The sequence below is a fragment of the Oncorhynchus mykiss genome, chromosome 9 (assembly GCF_057628025.1).
Source record: "Oncorhynchus mykiss isolate SJ-2025 chromosome 9, ASM5762802v1, whole genome shotgun sequence".
NCBI lineage: Eukaryota > Metazoa > Chordata > Actinopteri > Salmoniformes > Salmonidae > Oncorhynchus > Oncorhynchus mykiss.
This window is the reverse complement of record NC_143030.1, coordinates 2,031,902-2,053,621: the sequence shown is the minus strand read 5'-3', so window position 1 is coordinate 2,053,621 and position 21,720 is coordinate 2,031,902. Positions and strand designations below refer to the sequence as shown.

The 21,720-nt window shown below is 45.5% G+C and overlaps 1 protein-coding gene across 4 annotated transcripts; it reads left to right on the top strand.

Annotated features, from left to right (window-relative positions):
* Positions 1-3,377: 3,377 nt before the first annotated feature.
* On the top strand, positions 3,378-20,038 carry LOC110535266 (butyrophilin subfamily 1 member A1). 4 transcript variants are annotated; one of them, XM_021620163.3, is made up of 7 exons: positions 3,378-3,565; positions 14,306-14,653; positions 15,095-15,139; positions 17,305-17,583; positions 17,768-17,893; positions 18,123-18,143; positions 18,279-20,038. In XM_021620163.3, exons 1-7 carry the CDS (start codon positions 3,493-3,495, stop codon positions 18,314-18,316), a joined length of 930 nt encoding a protein of 309 aa, XP_021475838.3. In that variant the 5' UTR covers positions 3,378-3,492; the 3' UTR covers positions 18,317-20,038. The 4 variants fall into 4 exon arrangements, with proteins under 4 accessions (XP_021475838.3, XP_021475839.3, XP_036842923.2 ...); XM_021620164.3 differs by lacking the exon at positions 15,095-15,139; XM_036987028.2 differs by lacking the exon at positions 18,123-18,143.
* Positions 20,039-21,720: the final 1,682 nt, after the last annotated feature.

The following is a 21,720-nucleotide window of genomic DNA, read 5'->3' as shown; positions in this document are numbered from 1 at the left end:
AAAGCCAGATTTGTGCAATATACGACTGATTGTTGTCCTATGGACAGAGTCTCCCAACTCAGCTGTAGATCTCTGCAGTTCATCCAGAGTGATCATGGGCCTCTTGGCTGCATCTCTGATCAGTCTTCTCCTTGTATGAGCTGAAAGTTTAGAGGGACGGCCAGGTCTTGGTAGATTTGCAGTGGTCTGATACTCCTTCCATTTCAATATTATCGCTTGCACAGTGCTCCTTGGGATGTTTAAAGCTTGGGAAATCTTTTTGTATCCAAATCCGGCTTTAAACTTCTTCACAACAGTATCTCGGACCTGCCTGGTGTGTTCCTTGTTCTTCATGATGCTCTCTGCGCTTTTAACGGACCTCTGAGACTATCACAGTGCAGGTGCATTTATACGGAGACTTGATTACACACAGGTGGATTGTATTTATCATCATTAGTCATTTAGGTCAACATTGGATCATTCAGAGATCCTCACTGAACTTCTGGAGAGAGTTTGCTGCACTGAAAGTAAAGGGGCTGAATAATTTTGCACGCCCAATTTTTCAGTTTTTGATTTGTTAAAAAAGTTTGAAATATCCAATAAATGTCGTTCCACTTCATGATTGTGTCCCACTTGTTGTTGATTCTTCACAAAAAAATACAGTTTTATATCTTAATGTTTGAAGCCTGAAATGTGGCAAAAGGTCGCAAAGTTCAAGGGGGCCGAATACTTTCGCAAGGCACTGTACAACACCCGTTCTGCCAGTCACATTCAGTTCCCCAAAGCACACACATCCCTGGGTCACTCTTCTTTTCAGTTTGCTGCAGCTAGTGACTACCAAAATATGCAACTGATATGAATGAATGCATTTAGGAGCACATAGCCTGGATATTGATAAGGAGTAAATATCCCGGGTATTGATTAAGAGTAAATAGCCCTGGTATTGATAAGGAGTAAATAGCCCAGGTATTGATAAGGGAGAACTGGACATAAGCAGGAGCCCCATTGGAAGTAATTTGATAGGATTCTAAGTAGCACAGTATTGACTCGTAAATCATCTGAAATTAATTACATTTCTAAGTGGTTCTGTATTGGAGAAGTAAATACATGGCCACACTGATGAACTACTTCTGTGTTGAACAGGTGATCGTGTTGAAGAAGAGTGAGGCTGAGATCACCTGATCACCATAACAACCATCAGAATGGAACTCATGGAATTCTAATATAGAACCGTGAGTCACAATGCTGTATGTTGTTACATTGTAGCTCCACCTGCTGGAACAATAGTGGCATTTGATCAAATGTGATCTATTAACTGATACATGTATTATTCTGATTGGAATGTGTTTTAATATAATGTGTGTTGTATTATTCATTCAGCAGCTGTCCTTTAACATCAGTCATATACTGGTCATATACTGTATAGCATTATGGTTGATACATTGTAAATGTCTTCACTTCTCATGTCTATACAGATCAACTGATAGGTGTTGAGGTTCAGGCATTATTGTTACAGGTTCAGTATAATGTTATACCATGTTACAGAGTTAGAAAACATACAGGAGAGGAGAATTCACTTATTAAAATTATTTACTTTATTTTCACATTTTGGTCTCATGTTATTTTGTTTAAACATAACTAATGTAGGGCCTTTGTTTTATTGTGTTTTGTGCAAAACCATTATTTTTCTATGAATCATCAGGATATTGATTTCGTCTTTGTAGCAAATACAATTAAATAAATTATTTTCCTCAATCATGTAGCCTGTTTCTTAATCTGTTTCTTAATCTGTTCTGAATGACATCACAACCACTTTGCATTTAATTTCACTCACTTCTCTTTATGTATAGAAATCTGAATTGTTTCTTTCTCAAGAAAAGGGCACCAATGAAAGTATAACTGGGGAAGCAGTAGATATAAACGTTGACCAGCTGAGGGGAAAGATTCCCAGTGTGATGCTGGTCGTTTGATGCGACACACACAGGGTGGGGAAACAGAACAGTTCTGTTCTTTTGAGTTTTGAAGTTTAGTTTTTGCCCGACAAAGAGAAGTTAGGATATATAAGTTATCCTGTACGAGCGAATGTGCCAAATACATTATGATGTTACAGGTGTCACGATTATGGGCATGTGGCAGCAGTGTGTAGGAGGGAGGATCCAAGGTGGCAGCAGTGTGTAGGAGGGAGGATCCAAGGTGGCAGCAGTGTGTAGGAGGGAGGGTCCAAGGTGGCAGCAGTGTGTAGGTGGGAGGATCCAAGGTGGCAACAGTGTGTAGGAGGGAGGGTCCAAGGTGGCAACAGTGTGTAGGAGGGAGGGTCAAAGGTGGCAGCAGTGTGTAGGAGGGAGGGTCCAAGGTGGCAACAGTGTGTAGGAGGGAGGGTCCAAGGTGGCAACAGTGTGTAGGAGGGAGGGTCCAAGGTGGCAACAGTGTGTAGGAGGGAGGGTCAAAGGTGGCAGCAGTGTGTAGGAGGGAGGGTCCAAGGTGGCAACAGTGTGTAGGAGGGAGGGTCCAAGGTGGCAGCAGTGTGTAGGAGGGAGGGTCCAAGGTGGCAGCAGTGTGTAGGAGGGAGGGTCCAAGGTGGCAGCAGTGTGTAGGAGGGAGGGTCCAAGGTGGCAGCAGTGTGTAGGAGGGAGGGTCCAAGGTGGCAACAGTGTGTAGGAGCGAGGGTCCAAGGTGTGAGAAATGTGCAGATGGGCATGAGACAAAGGAATGTGTAGTATTGGGGAAAGTAGTGTAAAGTAGGGATGCCCATGGAGCTGGTGGATCAGAAGTTGTCATATGCTGAGGCAGTGAAGAAAGTAGAGGAAGATGGGTTAAGGGGGATGAGTGGTGAGAGTAGTAGAGATATACCAGGACAGAGGGAGGAGTGGTGAGAGTAGTAGAGATATACCAGGACAGAGGGAGGAGTGGTGAGAGTAGTAGAGATATACCAGGACAGAGGGAGGAGTGGTGAGAGTAGTAGAGATATACCAGTACAGAGGGACAAACAGTGAAATAAGTTTCAGTAAGATTGGATTGTTAGTATTTATATCAACGGTTATCAACTGGACAGCAGGGATGGAACGTAAGTCTCAGGAAATAGAGGTTGTGGTAGCAGCAGCAGAGAGGTATTTGGGTGTGTGGGAGACTTGACAATAGAAAGAGTAACAGTGGTGATGTCCCATCCTTTCAGGGTGATGGCAATGAGGTAGGAATGCATTCATTTAATTAGTGGAGTAGGGGGGGGGGGGGGGGTGTTTTATTTTATTTTATATAATTTTGAAATTAATGACTATAGTGTTAGATGGTAGGGTATTTATTCAGTACATTTTTTTTTAAAGGGAGTTTTTTTAAAGGGAGTACTCCAGGCTAGTAGGTGGTGGTAATGCAACAAATTGGATGCCAACCGCCGTTAAACCTCATAGAAGAAGAAGAAGAAGAAGACCACTGCTGGGAACGTCATTTCAGGAAGAAGTACAGTGTGAAACTAACTTCACTAGTAATAACGGCATCAAACGTAACATTGCTTGTAAAATGTATATATTTTCTCGTTATGGTTTGCATTTCTGCTGGTTGTGCTTCTGCTGTCTTTCAACAACAACCGAAGGTGGGTTTCTCACAACAGCGCTTAGCTACCTAGCTAGCTGGTAAAACAATGGAAGCTGGCTAGCAAAGATACATCCTAAAGTGAAATAATGTTGTTATTCACAATACGATGTGAAGTTCTGTGGTGTTATTCTCAACTTGCTATCATCTTAGATCATCCAGATGCAGGTTTACGTAGCTAGTTAACGTTAGCAAATCATGTTGACATTATGGTCAATTGTAGCTCCCTAGTGGTGCAGAGGTCTGCATTTCATTACGTCGCTACAGACCCTGGTTCGATTCCAGGCCGTATCACAACCGGCTGTGATTGGGAGTCCCATAGGGTGGCGCACAATTGGCCCAGCGTCGCCTGGGTTTGGCCCGTGTAGGCTGTCCTTGTAAATAAGAATTTGTTCTTAACTGACTTGACCTCGTTAAATAAAGGTTTCAGTGACACAGTAGCCAGTTAGCTGTGCAGATCCTATTATCATTCTAGGACACCTGCTGTTAATTTCATGTTGTTCAGTGATCCCGTTTCATTGATCAAGGAACGTGAAGTACAATGTATCAAGTGTATGAGTGTGTCCTCATTGCACGTCTGTTATTTGCTGTCCCACCTCAAATTATGAGCTAGTGGACTGAGACAAGATGTGGGGGTGAAATGGGTGTTGTCAGAGGACTGAGACAAGATGGGGGGGGGGGGGGGGGGTGGTGACATAGGTGGTGACATGACAGTGTGTTGTCAGAGGACTGAGACAAGATGGTGAAGGAAATGGAAGTCACAGGGTACATCCCACATAGCAGCCTATACCCTATAAAGGACACTACTGTTGACCAGGAGCCTGATCAGCAGAGGTTCACTATGTAGTTGACAGGGTGCGATGTGGGACACACACAGCCACATGGTTCTCTCATGCCCTGTGTTCTCTCATGCCCTGTGTTCTCTCATGCCCTGTGTTCTCTCATGCCCTGTGTTCTCTCATGCCCTGTGTTCTCTCATGCCCTGTGTTCTCTCATGCCCTGTGTTCTCTCTTGACCTGTGTTCTCTCATGCCCTGTGTTCTCTCATGCCCTGTGTTCTCTCATGCCCTGTGTTCTCTCATGCCCAGTGTTCTCTCATGCCCAGTGTTCTCTCATGCCCTGTGTTCTCTCATGCCCTGTGTTCTCTCATGCCCTGTGTTCTCTCATGCCCTGTGTTCTCTCATGCCCAGTGTTCTCTCATGCCCTGTGTTCTCTCATGCCCTGTGTTCTCTCATGCCCTGTGTTCTCTCATGCCCTGTGTTCTCTCATGCCCTGTGTTCTCTCATGCCCTGTGTTCTCTCATGCCCTGTGTTCTCTCATGCCCTGTGTTCTCTCATGCCCTGTGTTCTCTCATGCCCTGTGTTCTCTCATGCCCTGTGTTCTCTCATGCCCTGTGTTCTCTCATGCCCTGTGTTCTCTCATGCCCTGTGTTCTCTCATGCCCTGTGTTCTCTCATGCCCTGTGTTCTCTCTTGACCTGTGTTCTCTCATGCCCTGTGTTCTCTCATGCCCTGTGTTCTCTCATGCCCTGTACACGGTAGTGTCTATACATTAGACCGCTGTATCTCTGATCAGCAGTATCAAATTGTATTTGTCACATGCTCCGTATACAACAGGTGTAGTAGACCACTGTCCCGGGCGGCAAGGACGTGGATGTTGATTTAAGGCAGCCCCCAGCACCTCTCTGATTCAGAGGAGTTAAATGTGGAAGACACATGTCAGTTGAATGCATTCAGTTGTACTACTGACTAGTATCCACCTTTCCCTTACGGTGAAATGCTTACTTACAAGTCCTTAACCAAAAATGCAGTTCAATAAATAGTTAAGAAAAAATGTACTAAATTAACTAAAGTACATTTCTTTATAAAGTAACACAATAACAAGGCTTTATACAGGGGGTGCAGAGTGAATATGTGGGAGTACAGGGTAGTTGTAGGAATATGGTGAGTAGCAGTGGCCACACCAGGCGGTGATGTACTAGGTCGTAACACTGCCCTCTGTAGCACCTTACGGTCAGAGGCCAATCAGCTGCCATACCAGGCGGTGATGTACTAGGTCGTAACACTGCCCTCTGTAGCACCTTACGGTCAGAGGCCAATCAGCTGCCATACCAGGCGGTGATGTACTAGGTCGTAACACTGCCCTCTGTAGCACCTTACGGTCAGAGGCCAATCAGCTGCCATACCAGGCGGTGATGTACTAGGTCGTAACACTGCCCTCTGTAGCACCTTACGGTCAGAGGCCAATCAGCTGCCATACCAGGCGGTGATGTACTAGGTCGTAACACTGCCCTCTGTAGCACCTTACGGTCAGAGGCCAATCAGCTGCCATACCAGGCGGTGATGTACTAGGTCGTAACACTGCCCTCTGTAGCACCTTACGGTCAGAGGCCAATCAGCTGCCATACCAGGCGGTGATGTACTAGGTCGTAACACTGCCCTCTGTAGCACCTTACGGTCAGAGGCCAATCAGCTGCCATACCAGGCGGTGATGTACTAGGTCGTAACACTGCCCTCTGTAGCACCTTACGGTCAGAGGCCAATCAGCTGCCATACCAGGCGGTGATGTACTAGGTCGTAACACTGCCCTCTGTAGCACCTTACGGTCAGAGGCCAATCAGCTGCCATACCAGGTGGTGATGTACTAGGTCGTAACACTGCCCTCTGTAGCACCTTACGGTCAGAGGCCAATCAGCTGCCATACCAGGCGGTGATGTACTAGGTCGTAACACTGCCCTCTGTAGCACCTTACGGTCAGAGGCCAATCAGCTGCCATACCAGGTGGTGATGTACTAGGTCGTAACACTGCCCTCTGTAGCACCTTACGGTCAGAGGCCAATCAGCTGCCATACCAGGCGGTGATGTACTAGGTCGTAACACTGCCCTCTGTAGCACCTTACGGTCAGAGGCCAATCAGCTGCCATACCAGGCGGTGATGTACTAGGTCGTAACACTGCCCTCTGTAGCACCTTACGGTCAGAGGCCAATCAGCTGCCATACCAGGTGGTGATGTACTAGGTCGTAACACTGCCCTCTGTAGCACCTTACGGTCAGAGGCCAATCAGCTGCCATACCAGGCGGTGATGTACTAGGTCGTAACACTGCCCTCTGTAGCACCTTACGGTCAGAGGCCAATCAGCTGCCATACCAGGTGGTGATGTACTAGGTCGTAACACTGCCCTCTGTAGCACCTTACGGTCAGAGGCCAATCAGCTGCCATACCAGGCGGTGATGTACTAGGTCGTAACACTGCCCTCTGTAGCACCTTACGGTCAGAGGCCAATCAGCTGCCATACCAGGCGGTGATGTACTAGGTCGTAACACTGCCCTCTGTAGCACCTTACGGTCAGAGGCCAATCAGCTGCCATACCAGGCGGTGATGTACTAGGTCGTAACACTGCCCTCTGTAGCACCTTACGGTCAGAGGCCAATCAGCTGCCATACCAGGCGGTGATGTACTAGGTCGTAACACTGCCCTCTGTAGCACCTTACGGTCAGAGGCCAATCAGCTGCCATACCAGGCGGTGATGTACTAGGTCGTAACACTGCCCTCTACCAGGCGGTGATGCTACCCATCTGCCAGTTCTGGTTTTCATTTATAATAACGTCTTCATATCTCAAGATCATTTTGTCAGAATGAAAATGATAAAAAGGAACTTCTATTACCATTTCCAATTATTGTAAAATAACCAACAAATAAAAACATTGCAGGTAGAAAATATCCTGATTAAAAATGAATATCCTATGAATCACATTGGCTTCACCTGTCTGCTACAAACTTAAAACATTGTATCAACTATTCAAAATCACATTTTAATGGTCACAAACACATGGTTAGCAGATGTTAATGGTCACAAACACATGGTCAGCAGATGTTAATGGTCACAAACACATGGTTAGCAGATGTTAATGGTCACAAACACATGGTTAGCAGATGTTATTGGTCACATACACATGGTTAGCAGATGTTAATGGTCACAAACACATGGTCAGCAGATGTTAATGGTCACAAACACATGGTTAGCAGATGTTAATGCGAGTGTAGCGAAATGCTTGTGCTTCTAGTTCCGACAATGCAGTAATAACCAACGAGTAATCTAACCTAACAATTTCACAGCAACTACCGTATACATACAAGTGTAAAGGAATGAAATGAGGATATGTACAAAGAAGTATATGGATAAGCGATGGCCGTGCGACATAGGCAAGATGCAATAGATGGTATAATAAATACGGTATATACATGTGATATGAGTAATGTAAGATATGTAAACATTATTAAAGTGGCATTGTTTAAAGTGACTAGTGATCCATGTATTAAAGTGGCCAGTGATTGGGTCTCAGTGTGTTGGCAGCAGCCTCTCTGAGTTAGTGGGGTGGCTGTTTAACAGTCTGATGGCCTTGAGATAGAAGCTGTTTTTCAGTCTCTCGGTCCCAGCTTTGATGCACCTGTACTGACCTCGCCTTCTGGATGATAGCGGGGTGAACAGGCAGTGGCTCGGGTGGTTGTTGTCCTTGATGATCTTTATGGCCTTCCTGTGACATCGGGTGGTGTAGGTGTCATGGAGAGCAGGTAGTTTGCCCCCACACCACCCTCTGGAGAGCCTTGCGGTTGAGGGTGGTGTAGGTGTCCTGGAGGGCAGGTAGTTTGCCCCCGGTGATGCGTTGTGCAGACCTCACTACCCTCTGGAGAGCCTTGCGGTTGAGGGTGTTGTAGGTGTCATGGAGGGCAGGTAGTTTGCCCCCACACCACCCTCTGGAGAGCCTTGCGGTTGAGGGTGTTGTAGGTGTCATGGAGGGCAGGTAGTTTGCCCCCACACCACCCTCTGGAGAGCCTTGCGGTTGAGGGTGTTGTAGGTGTCATGGAGGGCAGGTAGTTTGCCCCCACACCACCCTCTGGAGAGCCTTGCGGTTGAGGGTGTTGTAGGTGTCATGGAGGGCAGGTAGTTTGCCCCCACACCACCCTCTGGAGAGCCTTGCGGTTGAGGGTGTTGTAGGTGTCATGGAGGGCAGGTAGTTTGCCCCCACACCACCCTCTGGAGAGCCTTGCGGTTGAGGGTGTTGTAGGTGTCATGGAGGGCAGGTAGTTTGCCCCCACACCACCCTCTGGAGAGCCTTGCGGTTGAGGGTGGTGTAGGTGTCCTGGAGAGCAGGTAGTTTGCCCCCACACCACCCTCTGGAGAGCCCTGCGGTTGAGGGAGTTGCAGTAGCCTTACCAGGCTGTGATACAGCCCAACAGGGTCTGTCCCGACACTTGTGCTAGCGAACATGCAACATTGTATAATTATTCTGGGCCCTCAGTTTCCCGCGCCAGTGAGCTCGGGACAGCTATTTGTTATGGACTCCTCGTGTTATTGTCATCTTCAGTCTGCTACTTCCTGATGTGGCAGAATCTGAGAGAGCCAGTAGGGGGATGGTCAGATTTTTTTATTTTTATCTCAAGTAATTTGTCTTATTTCATCAAACAGCATAATACAAGCATATAGTTGGTTTTATTAAAACACACAGGGTTTGTCTATATATGGAAAACATTTTAGAGAACAGTTGACTTTCGGGTTTTATTTGACATTTATTTAACTAGAACACGTTCTTATTTACAATGACAGCCTAGGAACAGTGGGCTAACTGGTCTAGGAACAGTGGGTTAACTGGTGACCTGCCGCCCCTCCAACCACTAGGCTACCTGCCTCCTCTACACTCTAACCACTAGACTACCTGCCTCCTCTACACTCTAACCACTAGGCTACCTGCCTCCTCTACACTCTAACCACTAGGCTACCTACCTCCTCTACACTCTAACCACTAGGCTACCTGCCTCCTCTACACTCTAACCACTAGGCTACCTGCCTCCTCTACACTCTAACCACTAGGCTACCTGCCTCCTCTACACTCTAACCACTAGGCTACCTGCCTCCTCTACACTCTAACCACTAGGCTACCTGCCTCCTCTACACTCTAACCACTAGGCTACCTGCCTCCTCTACACTCTAACCACTAGGCTACCTGCCTCCTCTACACTCTAACCACTAGACTACCTGCCTCCTCTAACCACTAGGCTACCTGCCTCCTCTACCCTCTAACCACTAGGCTACCTGCCTCCTCTACCCTCTAACCACTAGGCTACCTGCCTCCTCTACACTCTAACCACTAGGCTACCTGCCACCTCTACGCTCTAACCACTAGGCTACCTGCCTCCTCTACACTCTAACCACTAGGCTACCTGCCTCCTCTACCCTCTAACCACTAGGCTACCTGCCTCCTCTACACTCTAACCACTAGGCTACCTACCTCCTCTACACTCTAACCACTAGGCTACCTGCCTCCTCTACACTCTAACCACTAGGCTACCTGCCTCCTCTACACTCGAACCACTAGGCTACCTACCTCCTCTACACTCTAACCACTAGGCTACCTGCCTCCTCTACACTCTAACCACTAGGCTACCTACCTCCTCTACACTCTAACCACTAGGCTACCTGCCTCCTCTACACTCTAACCACTAGGCTACCTGCCTCCTCTACACTCTAACCACTAGGCTACCTGCCTCCTCTACACTCTAACCACTAGGCTACCTGCCTCCTCTACACTCTAACCACTAGGCTACCTGCCTCCTCTACACTCTAACCACTAGGCTACCTGCCTCCTCTACACTCTAACCACTAGGCTACCTACCTCCTCTACACTCTAACCACTAGGCTACCTACCTCCTCTACACTCTAACCACTAGGCTACCTGCCTCCTCTACACTCTAACCACTAGGCTACCTGCCTCCTCTACACTCTAACCACTAGGCTACCTACCTCCTCTACACTCTAACCACTAGGCTACCTACCTCCTCTACACTCTAACCACTAGGCTACCTACCTCCTCTACACTCTAACCACTAGGCTACCTGCCTCCTCTACACTCTAACCACTAGGCTACCTGCCTCCTCTACACTCTAACCACTAGGCTACCTACCTCCTCTAACCACTAGGCTACCTACCTCCTCTACACTCTAACCACTAGGCTACCTGCCTCCTCTACACTCTAACCACTAGGCTACCTGCCTCCTCTACACTCTAACCACTAGGCTACCTACCTCCTCTACACTCTAACCACTAGGCTACCTGCCTCCTCTACACTCTAACCACTAGGCTACCTACCTCCTCTACACTCTAACCACTAGGCTACCTGCCTCCTCTACACTCTAACCACTAGGCTACCTGCCTCCTCTACACTCTAACCACTAGGCTACCTGCCTCCTCTACACTCTAACCACTAGGCTACCTGCCTCCTCTACACTCTAACCACTAGGCTACCTGCCTCCTCTACACTCTAACCACTAGGCTACCTGCCTCCTCTACACTCTAACCACTAGGCTACCTACCTCCTCTACACTCTAACCACTAGGCTACCTACCTCCTCTACACTCTAACCACTAGGCTACCTGCCTCCTCTACACTCTAACCACTAGGCTACCTGCCTCCTCTACACTCTAACCACTAGGCTACCTACCTCCTCTACACTCTAACCACTAGGCTACCTACCTCCTCTACACTCTAACCACTAGGCTACCTACCTCCTCTACACTCTAACCACTAGGCTACCTGCCTCCTCTACACTCTAACCACTAGGCTACCTGCCTCCTCTACACTCTAACCACTAGGCTACCTACCTCCTCTAACCACTAGGCTACCTACCTCCTCTACACTCTAACCACTAGGCTACCTACCTCCTCTACACTCTAACCACTAGGCTACCTACCTCCTCTACACTCTAACCACTAGGCTACCTGCCTCCTCTACACTCTAACCACTAGGCTACCTGCCTCCTCTACACTCTAACCACTAGGCTACCTGCCTCCTCTACACTCTAACCACTAGGCTACCTACCTCCTCTACACTCTAACCACTAGGCTACCTACCTCCTCTACACTCTAACCACTAGGCTACCTACCTCCTCTACACTCTAACCACTAGGCTACCTGCCTCCTCTACACTCTAACCACTAGGCTACCTACCTCCTCTACACTCTAACCACTAGGCTACCTGCCTCCTCTACACTCTAACCACTAGGCTACCTACCTCCTCTACACTCTAACCACTAGGCTACCTGCCTCCTCTACACTCTAACCACTAGGCTACCTGCCTCCTCTACACTCTAACCACTAGGCTACCTACCTCCTCTACACTCTAACCACTAGGCTACCTGCCTCCTCTACACTCTAACCACTAGGCTACCTGCCTCCTCTACACTCTAACCACTAGGCTACCTACCTCCTCTACACTCTAACCACTAGGCTACCTGCCTCCTCTACACTCTAACCACTAGGCTACCTACCTCCTCTACACTCTAACCACTAGGCTACCTACCTCCTCTACACTCTAACCACTAGGCTACCTGCCTCCTCTACACTCTAACCACTAGGCTACCTGCCTCCTCTACACTCTAACCACTAGGCTACCTACCTCCTCTAACCACTAGGCTACCTACCTCCTCTACACTCTAACCACTAGGCTACCTGCCTCCTCTACACTCTAACCACTAGGCTACCTGCCTCCTCTACACTCTAACCACTAGGCTACCTGCCTCCTCTACACTCTAACCACTAGGCTACCTACCTCCTCTACACTCTAACCACTAGGCTACCTACCTCCTCTACACTCTAACCACTAGGCTACCTACCTCCTCTACACTCTAACCACTAGGCTACCTGCCTCCTCTACACTCTAACCACTAGGCTACCTACCTCCTCTACACTCTAACCACTAGGCTACCTGCCTCCTCTACACTCTAACCACTAGGCTACCTACCTCCTCTACACTCTAACCACTAGGCTACCTACCTCCTCTACACTCTAACCACTAGGCTACCTACCTCCTCTACACTCTAACCACTAGGCTACCTGCCTCCTCTACACTCTAACCACTAGGCTACCTGCCTCCTCTACACTCTAACCACTAGGCTACCTGCCTCCTCTACACTCTAACCACTAGGCTACCTGCCTCCTCTACACTCTAACCACTAGGCTACCTGCCTCCTCTACACTCTAACCACTAGGCTACCTACCTCCTCTACACTCTAACCACTAGGCTACCTACCTCCTCTACACTCTAACCACTAGGCTACCTGCCTCCTCTACACTCTAACCACTAGGCTACCTGCCTCCTCTACACTCTAACCACTAGGCTACCTGCCTCCTCTACACTCTAACCACTAGGCTACCTGCCTCCTCTACACTCTAACCACTAGGCTACCTGCCTCCTCTACACTCTAACCACTAGGCTACCTGCCTCCTCTACACTCTAACCACTAGGCTACCTGCCTCCTCTACACTCTAACCACTAGGCTACCTGCCTCCTCTACACTCTAACCACTAGGCTACCTGCCTCCTCTACACTCTAACCACTAGGCTACCTGCCTCCTCTACACTCTAACCACTAGGCTACCTGCCTCCTCTACACTCTAACCACTAGGCTACCTGCCTCCTCTACACTCTAACCACTAGGCTACCTGCCTCCTCTACACTCTAACCACTAGGCTACCTGCCTCCTCTACACTCTAACCACTAGGCTACCTGCCTCCTCTACACTCTAACCACTAGGCTACCTGCCTCCTCTACACTCTAACCACTAGGCTACCTGCCTCCTCTACACTCTAACCACTAGGCTACCTGCCTCCTCTACACTCTAACCACTAGGCTACCTGCCTCCTCTACACTCTAACCACTAGGCTACCTGCCTCCTCTACACTCTAACCACTAGGCTACCTGCCTCCTCTACACTCTAACCACTAGGCTACCTGCCTCCTCTACACTCTAACCACTAGGCTACCTACCTCCTCTACACTCTAACCACTAGGCTACCTACCTCCTCTACACTCTAACCACTAGGCTACCTACCTCCTCTACACTCTATCCACTAGGCTACCTACCTCCTCTACACTCTAACCACTAGGCTACCTGCCTCCTCTACACTCTAACCACTAGGCTACCTACCTCCTCTACACTCTAACCACTAGGCTACCTGCCTCCTCTACACTCTAACCACTAGGCTACCTGCCTCCTCTACACTCTAACCACTAGGCTACCTGCCTCCTCTACACTCTAACCACTAGGCTACCTGCCTCCTCTACACTCTAACCACTAGGCTACCTGCCGTTAATGCCGTAACTAGTATGTTTTCAGTGGATTTAAAGCTTTAGCTGTCACCCTGATATTTCCTGTGTCCCGACGTTGTGCTGCCGGCTTGCCGGTCATGCCCCATTTCCATTTGAGTATACTGCTGTATCAGGGTGAAATCCAGATGGTTACGAAAAAAAAGCGTTTATAAATATGTTTGGTAGAAAAACAGTTGGAAACCGTTAACGCCGGCGACCATCTGGGAAGCAAACTCATATCGGCAACTGAATACAAAAGTGGTGCACATGATTTCACTTATTTTGTGTATTATTTTGAGTTCCCAATTGTCTTGAATGCAGCAGTAGGCCTATACGTGTCACTGACATCCAGATGGTGAATAATGTGGTTATTTCTCCCATCAATATAAACAACTTATTGTTTTTATAATTCACTATCGCCCAGCTGTTGAATCTGTTCTGATTTGGTGTTCATTCTCCTGTTGGGTAAAGTTACGTGAGTCTGTTCACGACAAATACAAAATATGCTACTAAGTACTAAACTCTACCCTGTTACTAAACTTATTTTTTGATAAGTTAACAACATTTAGTCTTAAAGATATTCACTCTGATTTTGTTTTTTCAGGCCAGGTTCAGGTTGTTGCTCCAATGTCCAGGGTTCATGCCGTAGCGGGTGGTGATGTCATCCTTCCCTGTTACCTGAACCCCACTATGAATGCTGCGAACCACACAGTGGAGTGGCTCAGACCAGACTTGAAGCCAAAAGAGGCACATTGTTACCGCGACCATCGTGACTCTGAAGAGGACCAGAATCCATCCTACAGGGGAAGGACATCACTGTTCAAAGAAGAACTGAAGAACAGCAACGTCTCCTTAAAGCTGACCAGAGTTACTCTCTCTGATGCTGGAAGCTACACCTGCTTCATTCCAACAGTGAGCAGGACTCAGAGACCTGTCGTTCAACTCCTGGTCGGTGAGTCATGTAAATACTAGTGTAGTATATATACAGTGGGGCAAAAAAGTATTTAGTCATCCACCAATTGTGCAAGTTCTCCCACTTAAAAAGATGAGAGGCCTGTAATTTTCATCATAGGTACACTTCAACTATGACAGACAAAATGAGGAAAAAAAATCCAGAAAATCACATTGTAGGATTTTTAATGAATTTATTTGCAAATTATGGTGGAAAATAAGTATGTATACTATATATACACACAACTCCTGGTCGGTGAGTCATGTAAATACTAGTGTAGTTTATATACACATCAGATGTTATTTTCTGTCAAGTACAATGTCTGATCCTTATTTATATAAATTACCAAAATGTTGCCTTTTCCTTTGTGCTTTGTGTTATTATGTCATCAGCACATTTTTCATTGAGATTATCACAATGTCATTCATCTATTTTTCATAGATGACAAAAAATATTCATCTCCCCCAAGACAACCATCACAATCAAGTGAGTTTCCAAAAAGCAACAATAATAACACCCAGTGGACCATTAATACCTCTAGCGTCTCAACTGGCCAATTGCCTGGGGAAATGCAGAGCGCCAGATTCAAATAAAATTCTAACTTTCATTAAATCACACATGTAAGATACTCAATTAAAGCTACACTCGTTGTGAATCCAACCAACATGTCAGAGTTTAAAAAATGCTTTTCGGCGAAAGCATAAGAAGCTATTATCTGATAGCATGCACTCATCTGAACCAGTAGTAAACAAAAGAGCTAGCGTAGCAGGCGCTACACAAAACGCTGAAATAAAATATAAAACATGCATTACCTTTGACGAGCTTCTTTGTTGGCACTCCAATATGTCCCATAAACATCACAATTGGTCCTTTTGTTCGATTAATTCCGTCCATATATACCCAAAATGTCCATTTATAAAGCGCGTTTGATCCGGAAAAAAACTGCTTTCCAAAACACAACGTCACTACAAAACATTTCAAAAGTTGCCAATAAACTTTGCCAAAATATTTCAAACTACTTTTGTAATACAACATTAGGTATTTTTAAACGTTAATTTTTAAACGTTAATAATCGATCAAATTGTAGACGGGGGAATCTGTTTTCAATAGAGCAAGTAAACAAAACATGCTCCTTTTTTCGTCTTGCATAACTCTCAACAGTGTAACCTTGTTCCAGGATGTGCTTCTTCTTCATTGCACAGATGATTAACTTCAACCAAATTCCAAAGACTGGAGACATCCAGTGGAAGTCGTAGGAACTGTAAAATGGTCGCTATCAAATATCCCTTGGCAAAGACACCTGAGGGAACGGTCAAAGGCACAAAAAAAAAAATCGGAACAGTTACTCCTCTGGGTTTTGCCTGCTACATAAGTTCTGTTATAGTCACAGACATGATTGAAACAGTTTTAGAAACTTCAGTGTTTTCTATCCACACCTGCTAATCATACGCATATAATATATTCCTGGCATGAGTAGCAGTAAGTTGAAATTGTGCACGCTATTTATCCAACAGTGAAAATGCTGCCCCCTATCCCTAACAGGTTTCATTCCAGTGTCTGATTTAAAAAATGCTTTACAGCAAAAGCTCCACAAACAATTATGTTAGGTCACCACCAACTCACAGAAAAACCCAGCCATTTTTCCAGCCAAAGAGAGGAGTCACAAAAAGCACAAATAGAGAGAATTGTTATCACTAACCTTTGATGGTCTTCATCAGATTACACTCATAGGACTTCATGTTACACAATACATGTTTTGTTCGGTTAAGTTCATATTTATATCCAAAAATCTTATTTTACATTGGCGTGTTATGTTCAGTAGTTCCAAAACATGCAATGTTTTTGCAGAGAGCCATATCAATTTACAGAAATACTCATTTACAAATGTTGATGAAAATACATGTGTTATACATTAAATGTGGACCATTAAGAAACAGTGATATTAACTAACACCCAGTGGACCAATAAGAAACAGTAATATTAACACCCAGTGGACCATTAAGAAACAGTAATATTAACACCCAGTGGACCAATAAGAAATAGTAATATTAACTAACACCCAGTGGACCAATAAGAAACAGTAATTTTAACTAACACCCAGTGGACCAATAAGAAACAGTAATATTAACTAACACCCTGTTTCTTATTGGTCCACTGGGTGTTAGTTAATATTACTGTTTCTTATTGGTCCACTGGGTGTTAGTTAATATTACTGTTTCTTCGTTTGGGAAACGGCAGAACGTGTAGGCTCGTTCAGGGCGCATTCACAGCCATATAAGGAGACAATGGAAAACAGCGCCTCAAAAATTTTGCTCATTTCCTGTTTGAAGTTTCATCTTGGTTTCGCCTGTAGCATCAGTTCTGTGGCACTCACAGATAATATCTTTGCAGTTTTGGAAACGTCAGTGTTTTCTTTCCAAAGCTGTCAATTATATGCGTAGTCGAGCATCTTTTCGTGCCAAAATATCTTGTTTAAAACGGGAACGTTTTTTCATCCAAAAATGAAATCCTGCCCCTAGTGTTCCAAGAGGTTAATGGTCCACTGGGTGTTAAGAAAGAGTAATATTCTGAAGAGGGAAAATCCCATTTTAAGCAGTCCATTCATTTTCATAACAGGAATCTCACCCCTGTGTTAACTTTAATTTTTGCAGGCCCTGGATCTCAGCCAGTCCTCTCTATTGAAGGAACTAATGGTAGTGGGCTGGTCCTGAGGTGTGAGTCCGAAGGCTGGTACCCTGGACCTGAGCTGGAGTGGCTGGACAACAATGGAACCATCCTCCCTGCTGCTGGACCTACAGAGACCGAGACTGACACTGAGGGTTTCTTCACTGTGAGACGAAATGTCACCATACAGCAGACTGACAACAACTGGTTCACCTGTAGAGTTCAACAGCAGAACACCTTCAGAACGAAGCAGATTCGCATTCCTGGTGAGGGATCTGTTTTGTAAACATTTGAATTTACATTTGGAAGTTTTTGAAAATGTTTTATGAAATTATTATTTTGTTTGCACCACGCTGCCAATGTTCTTTCGTAGATTAGCAATCTGGAGGTCCAAACCAGTCAATTGGTATGATAGTACGTAATGGGTTCGACATGGCTTCTGTGTTTCAGATGACATCTTTCCCAAGCCGTGCCAGTTCTACTGGACAGTTGGGCTTTGTCTGGCAGTGGCTGCAGTGGCCGCGGCAATGGGATATGTGGTCGGAAATCGACGTGGGAAACGTCAATGCGTGACAGGTGAGGCGTCTCTAACTGTCCCAATGCTTTCATCACAATATTGTGAGCTTTAGTTCAATCACTCCACCTTAATTACCTCTATTCTATTACAAACAGACTTGTAAAATCACTCCTCCCCGACTCCATAGCTTTTCATTGGTGGGACTGTCTACATTTAACTCAGGTGGGCTGTATATGTGTGTTTGCAAGGCTGAGGTCCCGGGTTCTTAATCTCTGTCTGTTCTTGTAGGTGAAACCGTCGATCTATCAGGTATGTTTGCGATGTGCCCAACATGTTGATAGTTCAAATATCAAAGTATTTAACATATTGATGTAGAAAGCTATGTACATTTTAAGTTTGCTCTAACTGGCCTTTTCTAAATCAACCTCTCATTCTAATATGCAGTGCCATTGAACGGGAACCCCTCAAGAGAGCTCAATTGAATGAGATGAGACTCGAGGCAGGAGAGACACTGATGCCAGCAGCTCTCCTGTTTCCGTCCCACTTCGCACCTTTTCCCAGGCGGACTTGAGATTCGAACCGGTGACCCGTCGAAGCACAGATCTGGGGGAGAAGGAGAACAAGGTTCTCTGCTCTGATGAAACCAAGATTGAACTCTTTGGCCTGAATGCCAAGCGTCACGTCTGGAGGAAACCTGGCACCATCCCTACTGTGAAGCATGGTGGTGGCAGCGTCATACTGTGGAGATGATTTCAGCGGCAGGGACTGGGAGACTAGTCAGGATCAAGGGAAAGATGAACGGCGCAAAGTACAGAGGTCTTTGATAAAACCTGCTCCAGAGCGCTCAGGACAACCATGTCGAAGTCATTACTAATTTGTGATGTCACTAAGGACAGTAGAACAACATAACTGTTTCTCTGAATGTGTATATTTCCCAGTGATTAGATTCACATCCAAATGTTGGAACGTATATCATTAAATAGGAAACTTATTTATGAGAGAATTGTTTTTCATATGAAGTCTGAACCAAGTCAGTGGCCCATGTGAGCACAGACGTTATGACGTTGGCCTGTTGGTGAGGTTTATGACCCCCATAAATACCCCCTTTTCTCTCTCTACTCTACAGAATGGACTCATGCAAAGCCCTTTGTTAACATAGGTTGGGGAACGGAACCATATTTCGGTAATCCAACCAGTTGAAAATATGCGTTGGTACTTAAAGAATATGATGTCAGATCAGTTGTTGTCTGAGATATTATTACTGATGACAGGACGACATAAACTGTGTCTTGGAAAGTCTACACATTCTAGTTATCAGATTCACATGGGATTGTTGTGCAATTTAAATGTTTAAATATGAAACTATTTGTGAAAAGATGAAATGTAATTTTAGATTACATTTATTTCTAAATGAGAGAATGGTTTCCATAGAGTAAAAACTCTGCTCACTCGGTGGCCCCGCCCAAGTGAACAGACATTGGTTGTAAACTATGAAACATGCCCCTCTCTCCCACAACTATATAAGCCCGTTGACAAAAATTTAACTTTGTGTTCCGAGGACGGGAGGACGACGGTTCCTGCGTTAAAAGGGCTAAGATAATAACCTAACGAAATTCGCATCGTGTTCAATGTGAAGGTGACGATCGACATGCCGAAAGGATGAATTTCGACTATACCAGCCAGAATATAGCATGAGCTTACAAGTATGGCAACTTGGTATGAACTTTGAACTCTTAATCACTCCAGAAGTGATACATCCTAGCCGATGAGTTAGCAGCAGCCACTGTAAATGTGGGCTAGGAAAGGACAAACGACGTATCCAGTCTAACACACAACGACGATACTATAACGTGTCCAGTTTACCACCAGAGACATTCTTCAGAAGACAAGAGATCCCTGCTGGATCTCTTGCATTTATATTTCTTGCATTTTCCTTTTCCAAATTGGCGGTAATTTAGAATGCATAAGATTCTGTATTTACGATAGCTTTCCCATTTGTTCTTCAGTCTTCCCGCGCTTTCATTCAAGCCCAACCCCCTTTCTTTGTGTTACCAGCCATTGTATCTGTTCCGTCCCCTAAGGACGTTTTCCTTTATGACATAATTACTAATCAAAGTATGATCCATTCTGTGTATATGTAATTCTGTGTGATTTAAAAAAAACATTTTTACATTTTATTTTTAGTAAATAAATAATTAAGCCAATTTGTATCTCGCTGATTCATCATTTATGCTAGGGTTCATGCAGATATACAAGAGTTTTGTGACATTCAGAATGAGACTGAAGGTAAATAAGAATGAATTAATTGACTGACTGATGTAGATATAAATGTCTTTAGAGTTTAGTCGGGTGATAACTTTTTAAATAACTTTTGTTCTTCCCTCTGAAGATGTTAGAAGGTATCAGAAGGCTCTACCCTGTGATGCTGCTACCTCTGAAGAACAACTTTCTGAATAACATGACCTCTCCTTTCACCACGACACACACCTCAACTTTCACGTACTGTGTGTGTGTCAGTTGTTTTGGTCTGCCCTACTCGTGTGTGTGTGTGTGTGTGTGTGTGTGTGTGTCAGTCAGTTGTTCTGGTCTGTCCTACTCAAAGTGTGTGTTGTGTGAAAGATATGTGTGTTCGCTGTTCTATGAAGTTGATGTGTTCCAGTGTTTCTTTTGGAAAATGTGTTAGTTGTTGGGGAAAAGTTAGTGAGGGTCCCCCCTTTTTTGCCGGGTTGCAGCCACCCCCTAAAAAAAGCTTGGTACTGAAAAGCTTGGTTATGGTGACTTTTTTAAAAGGAAAAAACTCAAACCTAAAATATAATTTCCACCCCCAGAAATGAGCTCAGTAACGTATTGGTAAAGTAACTATAGTTACAAGGTGTGCTGCAGAAAAACAGCAGAGTCCTTCTTTCTCAAATAAAAAAGTTTATCTTGACAAAATGAACAGAGGAACACTAATTTATATTCATCACCAAAGAAAGCAGTTGGAAATCTATTTCTAGGTTCTGACAGTTTTTTGTTGGAGAGCCACATGCAGGCGGCAAGATGCTCTCACTGCAGTCTGTTCCTCAAGTCTGTTTTGACCTGCAATAACAGAGATAATAAGAAGAAAGGAAAGGGATAAAGAGGATCTACTTTCACATTTAAATGTTCTTACTCGTTTCATTGCAGAGAAGTCCCTCACAATTAACGGAAGACACTGGTATAGTCAGTGTGATTGCTGCCAGCTGGCTAAGGCAGGGGTAGACTGCCCCCACTCATCAAACTGCAAGGCCAGCTTTGTCATTGCCATCAGCTAGTCCAACCCCTGAGATGCATGAAAAACTACAAGATGTCCAACATTAAAGAGTCAACAGAGTGATACTTCAACATGAAAAACTACAAGATCTCCAACATTAAAGAGTCAACAGAGTGGTACTTCAACAGGAAAAAGGGCAACACTGGCCTAAAATGTCCTCTTCAAAAAAATCGTATTCATGCCGTACCTTGAATGCTCCAACTAACACATGTTGCTTGTAAGATGGTCACTCTTGGAGAAAAGCAGCCTCTGCGCTTGAAGAACTGCCTGGAGAGGGTCAGGTTGAAGGTGTTTATCCTCTCACTAGAGAATGCAGCCTGAGGTCCCAACACACTGAAGGCCTGAGGTCCCAACACACTGAAGGCCTGAGGTCCCAACACACTGAAGGCCCCCAGATTCTCCAGGTGTTTATCCTCTCACTAGAGAACGCAGCCTGAGGTCCCAACACACTGAAGGCCTGAGGTCCCAACACACTGAAGGCCCCCAGAATCTCCAGGTGTTTATCCTCTCACTAGAGAACACAGCCTGAGGTCCCAACACACTGAAGGCCCCCAGAATCTCCCGGTGTTGGAACCTCCTGTCTAGGTTGTCCTG

Bases quoted from the DNA above. Each gene is read 5' to 3' on its own strand.
- LOC110535266 (XM_021620163.3), top strand. From the start codon at position 3,493: ATGTATATATTTTCTCGTTATGGTTTGCATTTCTGCTGGTTGTGCTTC. The intron at 15,140-17,304 runs GTGAGTTTCCAA...TAATTTTTGCAG, and splicing joins AAGACAACCATCACAATCAA to GCCCTGGATCTCAGCCAGTC. The intron at 17,584-17,767 runs GTGAGGGATCTG...TCTGTGTTTCAG, and splicing joins GAAGCAGATTCGCATTCCTG to ATGACATCTTTCCCAAGCCG.